The sequence below is a fragment of the Eucyclogobius newberryi genome, unplaced genomic scaffold (genome assembly GCF_026437365.1).
Source record: "Eucyclogobius newberryi isolate DKJ021-1_F unplaced genomic scaffold, fEucNew1.0.hap1 SCAF_3, whole genome shotgun sequence".
Classification (NCBI taxonomy): domain Eukaryota; kingdom Metazoa; phylum Chordata; class Actinopteri; order Gobiiformes; family Gobiidae; genus Eucyclogobius; species Eucyclogobius newberryi.
In genome coordinates, this window is record NW_027315945.1 from 8,463,408 (window position 1) to 8,479,356 (window position 15,949).

General features: G+C 39.8%; 1 protein-coding gene and 1 long non-coding RNA gene across 15 annotated transcripts in view; both read right to left on the reverse strand.

The window, feature by feature from the left end:
• cspg5a (chondroitin sulfate proteoglycan 5a) overlaps window positions 1-15,949 on the reverse strand; it is a 66,134-nt gene that overhangs the window by 9,387 nt on the left and 40,798 nt on the right. For 7 of the 14 annotated variants that reach the window (XM_072461588.1, XM_072461584.1, XM_072461580.1 and 4 more), the window contains exons 3-4: window positions 12,308-12,496; window positions 1,907-2,060 (exon numbers count right to left, since the gene is read on the reverse strand). In XM_072461588.1, the coding sequence (XP_072317689.1) occupies window positions 1,907-2,060; window positions 12,308-12,496 (343 nt within the window). The remainder of the gene's footprint in view (window positions 1-1,906; window positions 2,061-12,307; window positions 12,497-15,949) is intronic. The other 7 variants (XM_072461593.1, XM_072461591.1, XM_072461589.1 and 4 more) reach the window with 1 other exon arrangement.
• Window positions 6,459-6,875, reverse strand: LOC140374498 (uncharacterized). The gene is made up of 2 exons (XR_011929094.1): window positions 6,762-6,875; window positions 6,459-6,703 (listed from the first exon to the last, which is right to left on the reverse strand). It is a non-coding gene; the product is annotated as an uncharacterized lncRNA (long non-coding RNA).

Below are 15,949 nucleotides of genomic sequence, written 5' to 3' on the forward strand. Positions count from 1 at the left end.
TCTACTATGGAACACGCCTGGACAAATGAGGGATTACACCGACACTTTCGGGTTTGTTTAATGGTTGAAACCTGGCCACCCTGCAATATCATGTCTTGGACTTTCTTTTCATTGTTCTGAATCATTTGTGTCAAGCATTTCCAACTACTTTAATTCTGATTTACTATCAGAGGATTCTGTTGAAAAGGTGAGTTTTAGGGATAGGTCAATAGGATGTAGGCCATTTTTTATGATATTTAGCTTTATGTCCAGATTTTATAAAGGCGAACATGTACATTGGTTAAAAGAGAGGCGATATTAATTCATGAATGAATGGTTATGAATTATTAAAAAGGAGAGATGACTGGGCCAGTAGAGCAGTTTAGGAAACTACTGATGCAGTTGTTAGAGGGTGGTACCACATCTTTAAAATGAAATGAAAATCTACTAACCATGCTGCTAACATGTTGATGCTAACAGCTAACCATGCTTTTGTCAGTTATTAGGCTCTTAACCTTAGGCGTATTGAAGTTTATCCTGACATATTCCCAAAGCACAATTATTATTCACATTATAATCTTACCTGTTGTTTCATAAATTACACCCTTCGCCCCACAAAGAAATAAAAATCCCAAATTGCCCAGATCAGGATAAACAAATCAAGCATATATTGAGTTACATTAGAGCACAGTTAGCAAAGCAGCACCGGCTAGCATGTCCGCTGTGGAGCATGTTAGCGCCTCGGAGGTGAGAATGCACGATAAAGAGGCCTGGAAGTGTTTTTTTATTTTGAATTTGTAACTATTTTATTTAGATTTAGACTTTTTTCATTGAAGAACAAATTTACTTTTTTTTAACTGTTTTGTAACATACTCAAGATTAAATAAATAAGTCGTAAAGTGGGTAACAAAATCAATAGCAGCAATAAAACGACAGGAGCCCCGGGAAGTGACAGCGAGGACTCTAAGAATAAGAGTAGGCCTAGAATGGGATTATTACATTTTTTGGGTGAACTCAACAAAATAAGGTGTACCTGGATCATTATTGAACAACAAAAATTAGGACTACATTGCCTACTGTATACTCAACGTACTTTTTACCTTTTTAAAAGAGTCAAAACATCTAAACTAAACAAACTACCTTTGAAACTTTTCTACAATGGATCTTGGACGAATGAGAAATTTCACCGACTTTTTAATTAAATACTGACTTCTGTTAGGATGCAGTTGTCTAAAGCATTTTGCGTTACATTGCTATTCAGTTGAAGCTACACAAGTCTAGTGTGAGTGTTGATTTTCTAACCTTCTGTAGTAAAATCAAAAATGTTTGATCATGTGTGGGAAAATAATATAAAGAGTGATTATTACGAATTGATTATTCATTATTATTTAGCTGTTTTATCTGTTATATCATATATATAATACAAATACATATTAATATATTTGAATCTATTCAGTGTCCTGAAAAGTGCTATATAATGAAAATGTAGAAAAAGAACGTTATTTTTAAGTTATTTTTTTATGTCATTTGAGTTTATATTGTATCCATATAACTATAGTTTTGTTACATTAATTTAATACAATATCTATTCTTGAAAGCTGGTTGGCATCATAGACTAGATGAGTAAGGTTTGTAAAACAGCTACATCTTATTTCGAGATATTGGTTATATCTAGCCAACTGTCCTTCTGGCCCCATGCTAACAGATCCACTTACTGTCTTCAAGATGCAAATCAGTATTAGCTGCTTTCCAATATGACAAACTCAATTTCCCTCAATTCACAGTCACCTCTATCATGGCATTCCCACCTCATGTCAGACCAGAATACTCATGCCCATGCATTAGGGTCAAAGGTCAGCCAGAGGGTCCCGAGCAGGGTCAGGGAGATGCAGAAAAGGGGGGAAGAGAGAGGCAAGAACCACGTTACCTGACAGATAATGTTATCATAGTAAGCCAATGCACGGGCATGAGGGACGTTAGGAGGGGTGTCGCACAGTTTCCTTACATTTGGATGGGAGCCCTCAGCGATGGTGGACAGGGAGAAATTGTCATTGTGCTGCTCCGACGAAGGCCTGTACTTACTGTGGGTAGAGCAGGAGAGGGAGAGGAGGGAGAGAAAAATGGGACAAACGTTTGGAACGTTGTCAAATGAAGATGAAAATAGGGGTGGAGGGAGGAGAGACAAAATTCAAGAAATTAGCACACATTCAACTGCAAAATAATGTTTGGTAAATGTAAATGTGCTAAATAAAAACACGAAAACACAATTTACTTATGTACATTCTTGAACGTGTACATGGTGTATGACGATTGCAGACAAATCTAATTATGTTGGTTTTCACTTATATCCGCAAAAATATTGGTGCAAAATATTGGCTGAATATCTATAATGTAATATATATAATACAACTATAATATAACTACAAATAATAATAATAATAATAATAATAATATAATAATATTACTATGAATGCAGCAAGCCAAACAAGAAGAGTCCTCTCTGTTACAATGCACACACATCCCACACAAGAATCAATCTAGTTTCACCGCCTTGAATCAGAAACAACAGAACTACAATCCAGCACAAAGAAAATATCCTTCCTTCAGAAAAGAACAAGGAAATGCATCATTGTTGAAGAGAATAAAGTATTCTGATTAGGCTACCCCAAATAAATTGTCTGTTTGCTGTAACCCGAGTCAACATTTTTCATCTGGGTCGGACGGTAGGCAAATTCTTATTTTTTTTTTACTTTGAAGGCAAAAAAAAAAAAATATCCAAATTTTGTCATTTTTTGAGTCGGAGTGACCACCAGGGGTCAGGCTTCAACAGTCAATGACGGAAAACGTCTCCATCAACCCGATCAGGAGACTAAATCTCACGATTTTAAGATATTTCAATCGACCTTTTGTACGCCGCTATCCTTTATTTTGGTAGCGAAGGCGAGCGGGGGGAACATGCGGGGGACATGGGCGCCGCCATGTTTGTTGTGATGACGCTGCTGGGCGTGTTTCAATCCCAGAATGCATTTGCGTAAGTCAAATTTCACACCCTGACAGAGGCTCACATTACAATGGAAATGTCAGTGGCGCCGACAAGGGCAAACCAACTTGTAAAAGGCAATATAACGACTCCTGCGCGTCTGTTTCATTATAGGCGTATGTGGAGGTCTGAAAATGAAGACGTGCATGTGTAACGCGGTGCGTTATCAGTCCAGAGATAAAAGTCAGGTTTACCAGCGTGATAAAAATATTTGACGCAGTGGTTTAGGAAAGACCGGTTGGTGAGGCGGCGAAATAATTGCAAAATAAAAGATTTTGACGTTTTTTCAACAAAATGTTGATATTTTTTTTCAGTCGGCTAGTTTCATAGCAGGTCGGTCGGGTTACGGCAAACAGACATATTATTTTGCTCAGCCTTATGCCAAAAACTGTTCATACCCAGTCACCTGAACCGAAACCCTAACAAGGTTTAAGGGTGTGAGCACACTTGTGAACCAGAACTAGAACATAACCAGATGATGTCTGCATCAGATTCAGAATAAAACTGAACTTAACATGTAGGGCTGTAACCCTTCAGTCATTTAGTCGATTAATTGGTCGATGGTGTCTTAGTCGACCAACATTTTTATTAGTCAACTATTTAGTTTAAAAGGATTTATTTGGAACAACAGCAAAAACGAGAAGATATAGAGTGAATTATAACTGAAGATCTCGGCGTGAATCATCTGTTTAATGTACTTTTCTGTGTAAATACTTTAGCTTTTGCCATACACCATTTTAGTTGACTATTTGGTTAATACAGGCATGTTTCTAAATTTCTTTAGTCGACCTACAAACAAGTACAAGTGTGAACGCACCCTTAATGCAGCTTCAATCTTTACCTTAAACTGGAACTCCTCTGCTGCATCTACTGAACCCATCCCACCCAGCAAAGACTGACTTAAACACCATCTCAGACAATCTCATCTCAGTATTATTTACATTAGCGGTACATCAGGTTATTGCAAATTTTTCAGATTCATAAAATGTCATTGTTTATCATATGACACTTCAAATTTCATTGACAAGCCAAACCATACTACATAAAATCTGACTTGTGTTCTGTTTCATCTCATCTGGAAGCTTCGGGACTTCCTTCTTGTCTGTGCAGCACTCAACAGTCTTTGAAATGGAGCATCTTTCTTCTTGCCTTAAAGGAGCGTGTTTGTCAGGAGTCGAATGAGTCGAATTATGTCACATTTCACCCAAGCTGCGGTAGAAGAAGTAAAGGAGATCAACAAAAGTTTTTTCTTGATCCTGGTCAGTCATGCGCAACACTTTACCTGATCAATAAGATGAGAGTCGTGTCCAAATGTCCATTAAAAAACATAGCGGTAAAGAGACGGTACTTTGTTTGACTGCATTTTAAGGAATACAAACTTTGAGACTAAACTAGAACAGAACAAAGATACACAGATAAATCTAACCCAAGCCAGGTGAAACTAAGAAGGTTGTTTTTTTCCGTTAGTGTGCTCTCTGTCGCGATCCAAGTGCACCCAAGATTTTGTTCCATTTATTTACTTCCCTGTTGGTTAGGTCCACATTCACACGCTCATCATTTTTCCCAAACTGAGCATGAGCCACGTGAGTGTTGACCAGATGACCGCCAAACTTCAAGCAAACGGAGCCCTGTGAACATGCCAACACACGCTCTTGGCACTACGAGCTTGTCTTTTTCTTTCACTAGCGGCTAAGTGAGGCTTGGTGCACTGGTGACTGCAGATAAATGGGCTCTGAGCGGCACAGAGACAGACCACGGCTGACTAATGGTGGTGTGAAGACAGATCAGTTTCCAATAGCGAACAAATATTTAATTTATTGAGCCCAAATGACAACAAAAGAAGTCAAGAAAACATATTTGCATTGGCATATGGAGTTTAAGTGCCTCTGACAGGTCAAACGACTCATTGAACTAAAATGCAGTTAAGATAAGTATATTCAGAATTGTTCTCAAAATGATTTAAAACAAAAACACAGAATGGCACATTTTTAAGTTTATGATTTCACTTCCTGTTTCTAATTGACATGATATCACACTTGGAAATTACCCAGCAACCACTGCTGACGAATACAAATATATGAGATCTCCTTTATTTTGTTATATTAATGTTTAGAGAGTCAAAAAGTGGTTTATTTGTGTAATTAATGCATAAACTTTGACTGGAATGAGTATCCCCAGTGTGATGGCACTTCCTGTCATTCCTGACAGATTTTTCAACGTTTTCTCCACAAATACCTGCTCGATTGGTGTAAAACTATTATTTGTATGTACAACAGGTATAAAAAGTCAGAATGACAAAATCGTAAAAGCCTGTCACACGCCCTTTAACCAGCCTTTTGTGAAACGGTCTCAAGGCCTTAAAAAGACAGCAATACTAGACTAACATGGTAAGATTGCTTCTGGATAGCAGTTGAAAGTTGTAATTTTACTTATTGAACTGTGATATACTTTAGAATTCTTGCTGCTTGGATTTACAGCCGTAGCATCCATCTTCCTTTCGAGTGGCTGTTTTTAGATTGCCATGGTGAGACGACTGTAATCACAGAGCAGATGGGAGAGTGGGAGTTTCTGACACGTCCGCCTCACATTCTCCTCTCTCGTTTCTCATCTCCTTCCTCGGCTAGCCTCTTCTTCCTTGTCTCTTCATTCCTTCGCCGGCTCCTTTCCGCTTCCTTGTCTCGTCTCTTCCTTCTTGTCTCATTTCTCGTCTCCTTCATCATCTCCTCACTTTCCCTGTCTCACTTCCTTATTTACTCAGCTTTCTCCTTCTCCTTGCTCATTTCCCCTTTCCTTCATTGTCTATTTTTTCGCCTCATCTTTTCTCTTCTTCCTCATCTCCTCACTCTCTTTTTCCTTCTTCATCTCCTCGCCTTCCTCATTTCCTCTCTCGTTGTCTTGTTTCTTCCTTATCGTCTCCTCTAGTTCCTAATCTTCTCTCATTTCTTGTCTTCTCCTCCCTTCCTTCTCTCTACTTCCTTATCACCTTACCTCCTCTTCTCCCCTGCCTTGTCTCCTAATTTTCAACCCTTGTCGATATTTCCCTTACCAGTCTCCTCTTTCCTTCCGTTTTCTTTGTTTTTCCTTGTCTCCTCCCTTCCTCTCTCCTTCCTTGTCTCCTCCCTACATCTTCACCTCCTCTCTTCCCCGTCTCCTCTTCTACTTCCTCATTGCCTTTCTTCCTTCTCGTCAACGCTCTTCTTCCTTGTCTCCTCTTTTTCATCTCCTCACCCCTTTGTAATCTCTTCTTTCTTTCTTTCTTTCTTCTTTCTGTCTCGTCTCTTCATTCTTGTCTCCTTGTCTCATTTATTTATCCTTGTCATTTCTCTGCATCCTTTTAACCTTCTCCTCCTTATTTCTTTAGTATCCTTTCTCATTTCTTCCGTCAACTCCTTTCTGCTTCTTTGTCTCCTTTCTTCCTTCCGTCCTTCCTCAGCTCATCTCTCTTTCCTATTGTCTCCAGTCCCATCTCCTTCGTCATCGCTTTTCCTTCTTTGTATCCTCTCTTCCTTCTTGTTTCCTTTCTCTTTCCTCCCCTTCTTTGTCATCTCCCCTAGCCTTCCTCATCAGCTCTCTCCTACTTGTCTCTTCATCTCTCTCTTTTCCTCTCTCCTTCCTTGTCTCCTCTTTGTAACCCTTGTTGACTTTGTCCTTCCTCTCTCTTTCTTCCTTCCTTCCTCAGCTCATCTCTCTTTGTCTCTTCTCACATTCCTCAGCTCCTCTCTTCCTTCCCTCCTCAGCTCACCTCTATTTCTTTGTCTCATCTCTCTTTCCTCATCTCCTCTCTTCCTTCCTTACTTCCTCAACTCATCTCTCTTTCTTTGCCTTCTCTCTCTTTCCTCATCTCTTCTCTTGTTCCATTCCTCTTCCCCTCTCCCCTTCCTTCCTCTACTCTCTCTGTCTTCTACTCCTTCCTTCCTTCCTTCGTCTCCTGCCTCTTTCATTTTCTCCTCTCCTTCCTTCCTCTCCCCTCTCTTCCTTCATCTTATCTTTCTTTCCTCTCCTCTCTCTCCTCTCATTTGTCTTGTCATAGGCCCGCTCTCATCGATCCCTCTAGATGGATTTAAGGATGTCTCTTACTCTTACTCACAGAGCCTCCAGGTTCCTCACAGCTGTATATAGGTCACTCCCCCCTCCGCTCTCTCATCCCCCCTCTGCTCCCTCATTCCCCCCTCCTTCCCCCACTGCTCTCACTGCCCTACTTTTGGCTGGATCTGCACGCCATGACATCACGTCTCACTGCTGCAGCGCTTCTTTACATTTACTCGCTGCATTCTAGATCTCCTCCATGACGGCCGAACAGATTGCATCGCTCAGCTAAAAATGGTTGCGACAAAAGCCACAATTCACCTGTTGGATTTGCCAGGTCATTGCTTCCTCTTTTGTGCACTTTTGAATTCATGTTAAATATTCAAAATTTAGTAAAGTAATGTATTAAAGGTTTTTCTTCTAAACACATCCAGGATTTTCACATCCAGTATAAGACAAAAATAGGGCTGCAATAATAGGTAAATCATTGATGGAACTCAAATTCTTATGTTTTATATTTTGATTTAATAATGTTACTGTCTTTGAAATAAAAAGGTATTTTTTGTATGTGTTTAGAATCTGTACGGTCCAGAGTCTACAATTATTTGTCATAGTCGACTAGCCGCGAGTATTAATCATTGCAGACCTACTCAGACAAAATGTCCTTGTTTAAATTGTTTCACAGATTCGTAAAGCTGCACTTTGTAACTTTTCAAGCAGGGGGCACTAAACATGCTTGTGACAATGGAGATGCACCACAGTTTAGTAATTAATGTATGCCAGCATTTATTCAATTACAGTACATTTGATTGCCTGACCCGCCAGCCCCGCCCACATTCTGTTCGAATGCGTAAGGGTATGGAATCCGAGTCAGAGCCAATGAAGTCATCGATCCTCAATTTACCTATCTGATCCCAGGTGGAGGTTTTAATGCGTCACACTGGCGATTCGGAAGTAGCTTTTTACCCCCGTTCCAAAACATTCAAGATGGCGGACCTGGCTCGAGACCGAGTGTTAACTTCTTACTTAACTTGTTGATATGGGCAACGTAATATCCGGTTAAGCGTGACGCGTTTTTTGCGTCACTTCTGGAATTATGTGATTGGTTCTGTCTCTGCTCTCTAAACTCCGCCCTAGAAATTGAAATGCTGCGGTCAGGCCCAAGACCCACACACATTTTTGATAAGTAGTCTGCCAAAACGTGTTGGGAATGGCTGGTCAGGCAAGTTTGCTTTGAAAAAGAAATGCATTTGTACTACGAGCTGGCTTGCCTCTCCACAGATCTGACCTGTGAGTTCATAAGATAAGATAAGCCTTTATTTGTCCCACAATGGGGAAATTCCAGTGTTGCAACACAAAGTATGTACAGAGGTGAATAATAAAAAACAGATAACTTATTAAAAACACTCTGGTAAGTTCACCAGGTGGCGTCACCTGCTTGTCTCCCTGGATATAGATAAGTTAAACATCTCCATGGAGACGAGACAAGAATGTGGCGGACACTCCATCTGGGAAGCTACATAGTGAATTTGGATAAGAGTACATCACTATATATAGCCTATACTTTCTTAAAAGAACACATGTTATGAATTATTTATTTGTCATTGTCCTTTAAACATGCTCTTGTTCCTCTGCTTTGGCATCTCAAGTTTTAGAACTAGAAGAATAATGTATTTATTGAAAAGTACATCGGTTTCCAGCAATCAAGCGTTCCATCATAAGGATTTGTGTTAGAACTCCGCAGCAGAGGTAATTACATGGGGAAATAAAACAATCTGGGAAGTGAGAGTTTTCTGAGGCTCAGAGGGAGAGGACTTACTTAACAGTTAGTCCTCTCCCTCGCCTTCATTCAAACAAGTGTGAATGAAGCTAAATACAACAATGGAGGTAAATACAACTTGTTACAAGCTAAAAACATTTAGCATAATAATTGATCTTTAAAAAGTATACATATTTAATTCCACAAGGGGGTGTCAGTGTTTACTGTCATGTTTTTAATGTACAGTTCATCCATGTAATCTGGAGTCTTTAAAGCCAAATAAATATAATGCTCACATTATAAAAGCTGTCTGTGTTCAAACTGGCCTTGACTGTGTGTATGTGTGCCAGTTAGTCCACCTGTTCTCTCCTGCGCTGGTGGAACAAACGGTCTGACACATTTGCATGGAACCCGCGCCTCTGCTCATCCACCACTGCCCCGTTGCCATGGAGATGGAAGCAACTAACACGCGCTAACTCGCCAGCGAAGCAATGCAACCCCTAACGCAGCTGCACTCTTTTATGTGCACTGAGAGGACCGTCCATTTTTATGCTAGAGTGAAAATGGATCACAGACTGTTCCATACAGTAGGCCTATGATCACAAAACACATTCAAGAAATATCACAACTTTGTGGAATGCTCATAGAGCTGGTAGGCAGGTTGGAAATTCAATTAAAATTGGCCTTTGAACTGTCTTTTTGTGCGTGTGACTAAAAAAGCTTCAATTTTTTTTTAAATGTTTCAACCTCAAAGACATGACTGCCGTCTTTTTTAATTTATTTAATGTATTTATTTTTTATGGGACATTGTAACTTCAAAGACCATCACTTAAATTAGCACAATTTTTAACAGATCTAATTTGAATTCTGATTTATTAAGGTACATTTTTACAGCAATTTCCAGTAACTAAAAAAAACAATAAGCTTTGCAATAATGGCTTTGTTAATTTTTCTGCTTTACATGGCTGAAATGTAATTTTAGCAAAAAAAAATGTACACATAAAATGCTTTATTTAAATATGAAAACATTACATGATGAAAATGTTGATAAGTTGACTTATTATTTGTTGGGGATTTCATGTGATTCATATTCACAAGCTTGAAGTTTTGTAAATAGTTGTGCCAGTTCTCATTGTTACAAAGGCTGTGGTTAAACTGTTCCCATTATGTTCCAATGTATTTGCCACTGGCCACACTTCGGACTGAGCAGAATCCATATTCACAATATCAATGAATGCCCGCAGTCCAGTGCATTAAAAGCAGCTCGATAGCTCACAATGGAACACTTTAACTCCCATAGATTTACACTGCTTCTCCAGCTAAGAGCCTTAATATGTGTAATAGGGCTGTGCTGATACCTGTTTGGTATGGGCTCCTTTTATGTACTGCCTTTTGGATTGAAAACTAGTTCTAGCCACTTTAAAAGGAGCTTGTGCTTTTTCAGTTCTTACTAACAAATTGTAACATACGTAGATCATTATTGAGTGTCTGCGTCATAAAGCAGACACTATATGTTCTTGTATTATGTCCTGATATTTTCGATATCAGGATTTTCCCGATTTTTGATGCGTTTCAACTCCTTAACACTTTCACCGATTTCAACAAGTTATACCTCTTTACGATCGCTTTCACCGTCTTAGGGGTGCTATTGCTTTTGACATTTGTACATCTTTTACTTTTTTCAGTATTTTCAAAAGTATCAGTACTTTTTCCCATTGAAATGAATGGGGCATTGACACCGCCACGTTAGACTTTCTTTTTTCAAAATCGTACTAGTCCTAGGTTTTTCGTTCGATTAAGCTCAAAACAGCACTTTTTGCATCAAGAGACATTAAAAAATAATTTAAAATGTGATATTCCTTACGGTCTCCGCGTAACATGCCCTCAAAAAAGGCTTAATTTCCTGCTAATGCTAATTAGCGTTAGCATTAGCATCTCTGTTGCTAGGTGACGGAGGTACAGGGAGGAGGTGGTGCAGCCGGGTCACCGAGGCTCTCTCTCCCTTTCTCCCTTTCTCCCTGCTCAGGTCTGCGTTCAGCACGATCTTGCAATTTGTCAAGACAAACAACTATTTGAATCGTAAACTAGGCAATCTTCAACTGTGAATTACTGAGCGTCGTTGGTGTTAGGTTTGGGCACTTTTCCTCCCTATTGGTTATAATAATATTGTCTGTTCAGTTTTGTCTAATGATCTGTTTAGTTTTTTTATTAGATTGGCTCCTGGCCGCGGGTGCGCGCCCTGGAGCCTTTAAATGGAGACCGGATGGGCTCATCTCTCTCTCTCTCTCTCAGCTCGGCTCCGCCCATCCCGCTACGGTCCCGCTTCGTAGACGCACTCGGCACTCGGCTCTCAATAGCAGTAGCATTAGCCTGTTTTGTTTGGCCTGGTGGGACCGGTAGTCCCATTTTCGCTTTTGTTTGGGGCTAGATAAAGGGTTTGGTGTGTCTTATTTTTGTGCTTTAAGTAGAGGTGTCGGCACCGGCTTCGACGGCCCTATACGGGGCTGGCCCGGTGTCGCTCCTATTTTATTTCTGTTTGGCTGGCCCACCAGGTCCACCTTTCTTTTTATAACTTTGGGGTGATTTTTAGGGCACGGGGGTTCGAAATTTGGTATTTATTTTTGGTGAAAACCTAATAAACTTGTTTAAACTTGTCTTCGTCTCTGTGTCCGTTTAAATATGTTAAACCTCTCTTCGGGGTCATAACAGTTGGTATGCCGCATAACGCAGCAGAAAATATGGACGGGCGGGAATGTGGCCGCTCGGGAAGGCGAGAGCCATCATCGCAGCTAGCAAGGCTTTAATGTAATTTGTTGTCAATTAAATCTGATTTTTTATCTTAAGTAGTACTACCAGTACTACATACACACATATAGTAATCTTACACACGTGTACTTTTGCACACGAATGCAGACACTCGCAATGGCTTCAGCCATTGCACATTATCTAGTTTAACATTTTCTTCACTGCTAAAAGGATCCAAGTAATAGAAAGGGGCCCATTGACTTCCTGTTTAAAACTGTAGAACCGATAAGCCCCGCCTCTCATAGTGACATCTTACTGTAACAAGCAGCAGATTTGTCTTTTTTTAAAAGTTAGTATGTGACATATAGAACCCAATATGTGTCACTCTGAGTTTGAATTTTCCGAGTAATCACCACTAATTACAGGGATTTGGGCGGGGACGGGGGATTACAGAATTACTCAAAGATGCAGGAATCAATCAAAACACAACTTTGAGGAAACTAATGATGAGGAAACACTGATTTAACAAGTTTAAAAGCTCATTAAAGTTGATTTTGCACAATATGTCCCCTTTTATATTCCCACCAGTTTTCTTCTGAATTGATAAAGCTTCTTGGATGAGAAGTGAAACATATTTTCTTAAAACTGAACGAAGCCTTAACTTTTAATATAGTTCTACAATATAGCCACCCCTGCAAATTGATTCTACTGACAGAATAATCAAATAGATGTAAACAGTAGTTGTTCTGTGTTCTGACCTGCGTCGTCGTAGCTTCTTGTTCTCGGTCTTGAGCAGGTGCAGTTTCTTGGCGAAGCAGACGACAATCATGAAGAGCAGCAGCAGCACCACGGCAGAGGCCCCCACAGCCAGGCACATGACCTGGAACTCCGTCACCACCGACTCACAGCGCGCCCCCTTGTTCCACATGTAGTCCTGGATGTTACACCTGCAAGACAGACGGTGTTTTTTTAACTGGTCTGCTGCATGTACAAATGTACTTTTCACATCTTAAGCACCCACCTGTAGCATACATTTAATTTACATTATCACCTCCAATTTATGGTGAAAAGATTGAACCAGGAGTCAATTAAAAAAATGGTGGATTAAGATATAAACTACAGGTACAGCAAGATTTTTCTATAAAATGACAGGATATATATATGGATATATATCCTATATACCTCCTATAATCTAAACAATTTGATAATTGTACCATTTCAAATTGCAATACTGATTTAATTAATTAATAGCATACATTGCCTGCTCAAAAAAAGGTTGCCACAGAAATAAAAGTCACGTGCTCTAATGTTCCGTAGGACCGCCTTTAGCTTTGATCACAGCACATATTCGATGTGGTATAGTTTAAATAAGCTTTTATTTCCATGAAGTGTTTTATTATTTGTTGATGATAGAGAGAGTGACCACTGCACAAAGCCTTCTCCAGCTCATCCCAAACACTTTCACTGGGGTTCAGATTTGTTGTACATTAGTTTCTGCTTCTCCTTAGATGTTTTCTCTGCTTGATGCCAATGATTTGACCCTTCTCAAACACACTGAAATCTTTTCTATGACCACGGGTTTTGTCTTTCCACATGGTTGTTTCAGAAATGAGAAGCCACTCACTGCATCTGTCGGGTTAAATACCATGTTGCAGCTGAAAGATCATCAGCCATGCAGCAAGCAAAAAGGTACGAGGCTCATGACTAATAGTTTAGTTTGCTTAGTTTAATCCAGGTTTTTTTGGACAGGCAGTGCAAAGCATAATGTGCAATATCTGATTTGAACATGTTTATCTTGTATTTACCATTTGGGGACAAAGAGAGGTCATGTTTGTCAATTTTGACATACCAAATTCTGTTATAGGTCAAATTTGTCACTAATCAGAGCATGATGAGGACTGACCAATAGGAGGAGTGGGTGAGTGTTGAGTGAAAGTAGTTTAGGCCCAAACATTTTTTTGTGTGTTTCCGGTAACCCGATCGACTTGAATTTCAAAATAAAAAACCCGACCTTAAACATTTTATTGCATATTTACTGGCGGTACGTTTAGAGAATGTCAAATTGAGAGAGAGAATCCAAAAGCTGCAAGAAAAAATCATCTGTGGGGATTGTAAAATATGAAAATCGGTGCACTTTTGATAGGTTTCGTTTTACCTAAGGCCGCATCCATGTTTGCAGATGCTCATATTTGGTCAGCGTGCGGACCGGCTGCAGATCATACACTCCTAACTCACGGAAGTCAGAATCAGTTAGGAGTGTATGATCTAGTGCCGACCCACTGGCTGCCATGGCCGTGGCGATATGCACGCCCGGGGTAGGAGCGGATATTTTGCGTGACGATCGGTCAAAAAGTGCTAACATCACGTAGTGACAATAAGAAAAATAGTGCAACGCCGACACTGGCGCCTGACACGAGTTCGTTCGCCACTTTCAAAGTTCCAACTATTGCTGGAAATGCCTATTAGTAAGTGATCCATTTGGTCAACGAGACTCCAAAGTACGGCTGGGAACTTACAAGCAATGGTTCTTTGTAAAATTGTTTGGGACGAGTGGATCTACAGCTCATTGAACACGCGCAGACAACGAGCGTTGCCCTCTCTGTTGTCTGCTAATGGCTCTTTTCCTGTGGTTGGACTATTCAATATCTGCATACCAATAAGGCCACTTCAATGCGAAGCACTCACTTCTGAGAAAATGTATAATTTAAAATATAAAAAAAATCTACCTACCTGAATTTTTTTTTCCAACATTACCGGAAACGCACTATTTATTTTATTTGGCCTGAGTATATTTGGACCATTTTACATTACCTTACATCGTATATACATTATCATTACATAGATACAGTCAGCAACACGTAATAGTGAAGGACACGTAATAGTGTCTTTGAAGACATTTTCTGGTGGATTATGTGTATTCTAAGCACAGCTAATTCTGGTTAGAAACACAACTTAGTCAGATGTGAACAGATGCTGTTGACCTGGCGTTGTTGTACAGAGGAACAAAGCAGCTCTTCAACATGAAAATTAATTGAGTTCCCCACAGAGGTCTGTTAGTGGGTTCCGACTGTAATGTACAGAAACCAAAAGTAGTGGGCTGAAGCAATAGCTTATGAGCGCCTCAGCCCATACACTGTATGGCAAACAGTTTCACAACTACAACAGCAAGACTCTCAGCGTATAGTGCACCAAAGGAACTAATTTATCTTATTACACATTCACTCATGCATGTGTGTGTCATGGCTTATCATTGTTTTCTATCCTTACCAAGGCCCACCCACACAGGTGTGCACATGCCGGTTTATGGGCACGGACAAGTATATAACGTGTGTCACAGGGTCATATCACAATTTTATAATAGATTATTTTATCAACCACCCACACAGGGCGCATAATTATGCAACTTTCAGTAAATCCTTTGTTATGCTACACTACCTCTGTATCATCTCCATCAGCAGTCGGATCAGTGCGTTCATGTGTGAGTGTGGTCAAAGACACATGTGACACAGCCATCTGAGCCCCAGCCATGCCCTGGGAGCCCAGCAAACAACGGTGTCCGCCCAGGTCACAGATAGGCTTTGTCTACACACTCGCAGGCATTTGTAATGGCACCATCTTTCTTAAGTTTAACCACAGTATTGCTGCCATGGCAACGCCAACTCAATCCCCACACCATGGGAAGAAATTAAACTTCTTGCAATATCTCCACAATCACAAAATTATTGAGGTTTGAGGAAGTTTAGAATATTATATATATATATATATATATATATATATTCTAAACATTTATGACTCTGCTCCACAAGATCACACAGATCATAATTTGTTTTGTTCTAACTAACTTTATAACTTTGCTGTTTCTCTGATTGTGCAGAATTTAGCTAGCTTATTTGCTAACAGTAGGGGGAGATAAAGGACACTTCAACTGAACGCAAAAATTAATTATCTCAACACACAGACTCAGAAACATGTTATTTGAGCAGAGAAGTAATCAGTTCAGAGTGATAAATGTGAGCATAGCTGCAATGTTCTGTACTTTATCTGGTTTTTTACTTGATTTTATTTTACAACTAAATATTAAGCAGAGTTGTTGTGCTTACAGAGAGGATGAGTGTGTTTTTCACACTTTAGACGTGTTTTGAGAAACCTCTATTGGCACTGATACAGTTTTGCCACTCACTGTTAAAAGAGTGTTGTGATGTCATCTGCATCACCTCTGCCCAACTTCGATACAGCTATGTATATTTGAGGTAGATTTATATAAGAAGCATTCATTTGAAAGTCCTTGTGCTCCTCTTCAGGGTAAAATTATGAGAAAGTTGGAAGAATACTGCTAGTTCATATCAAAGGAGACATTTTCATTGCACATTGCCTCCGAGCGCTCGAGTGTCCACACAAAG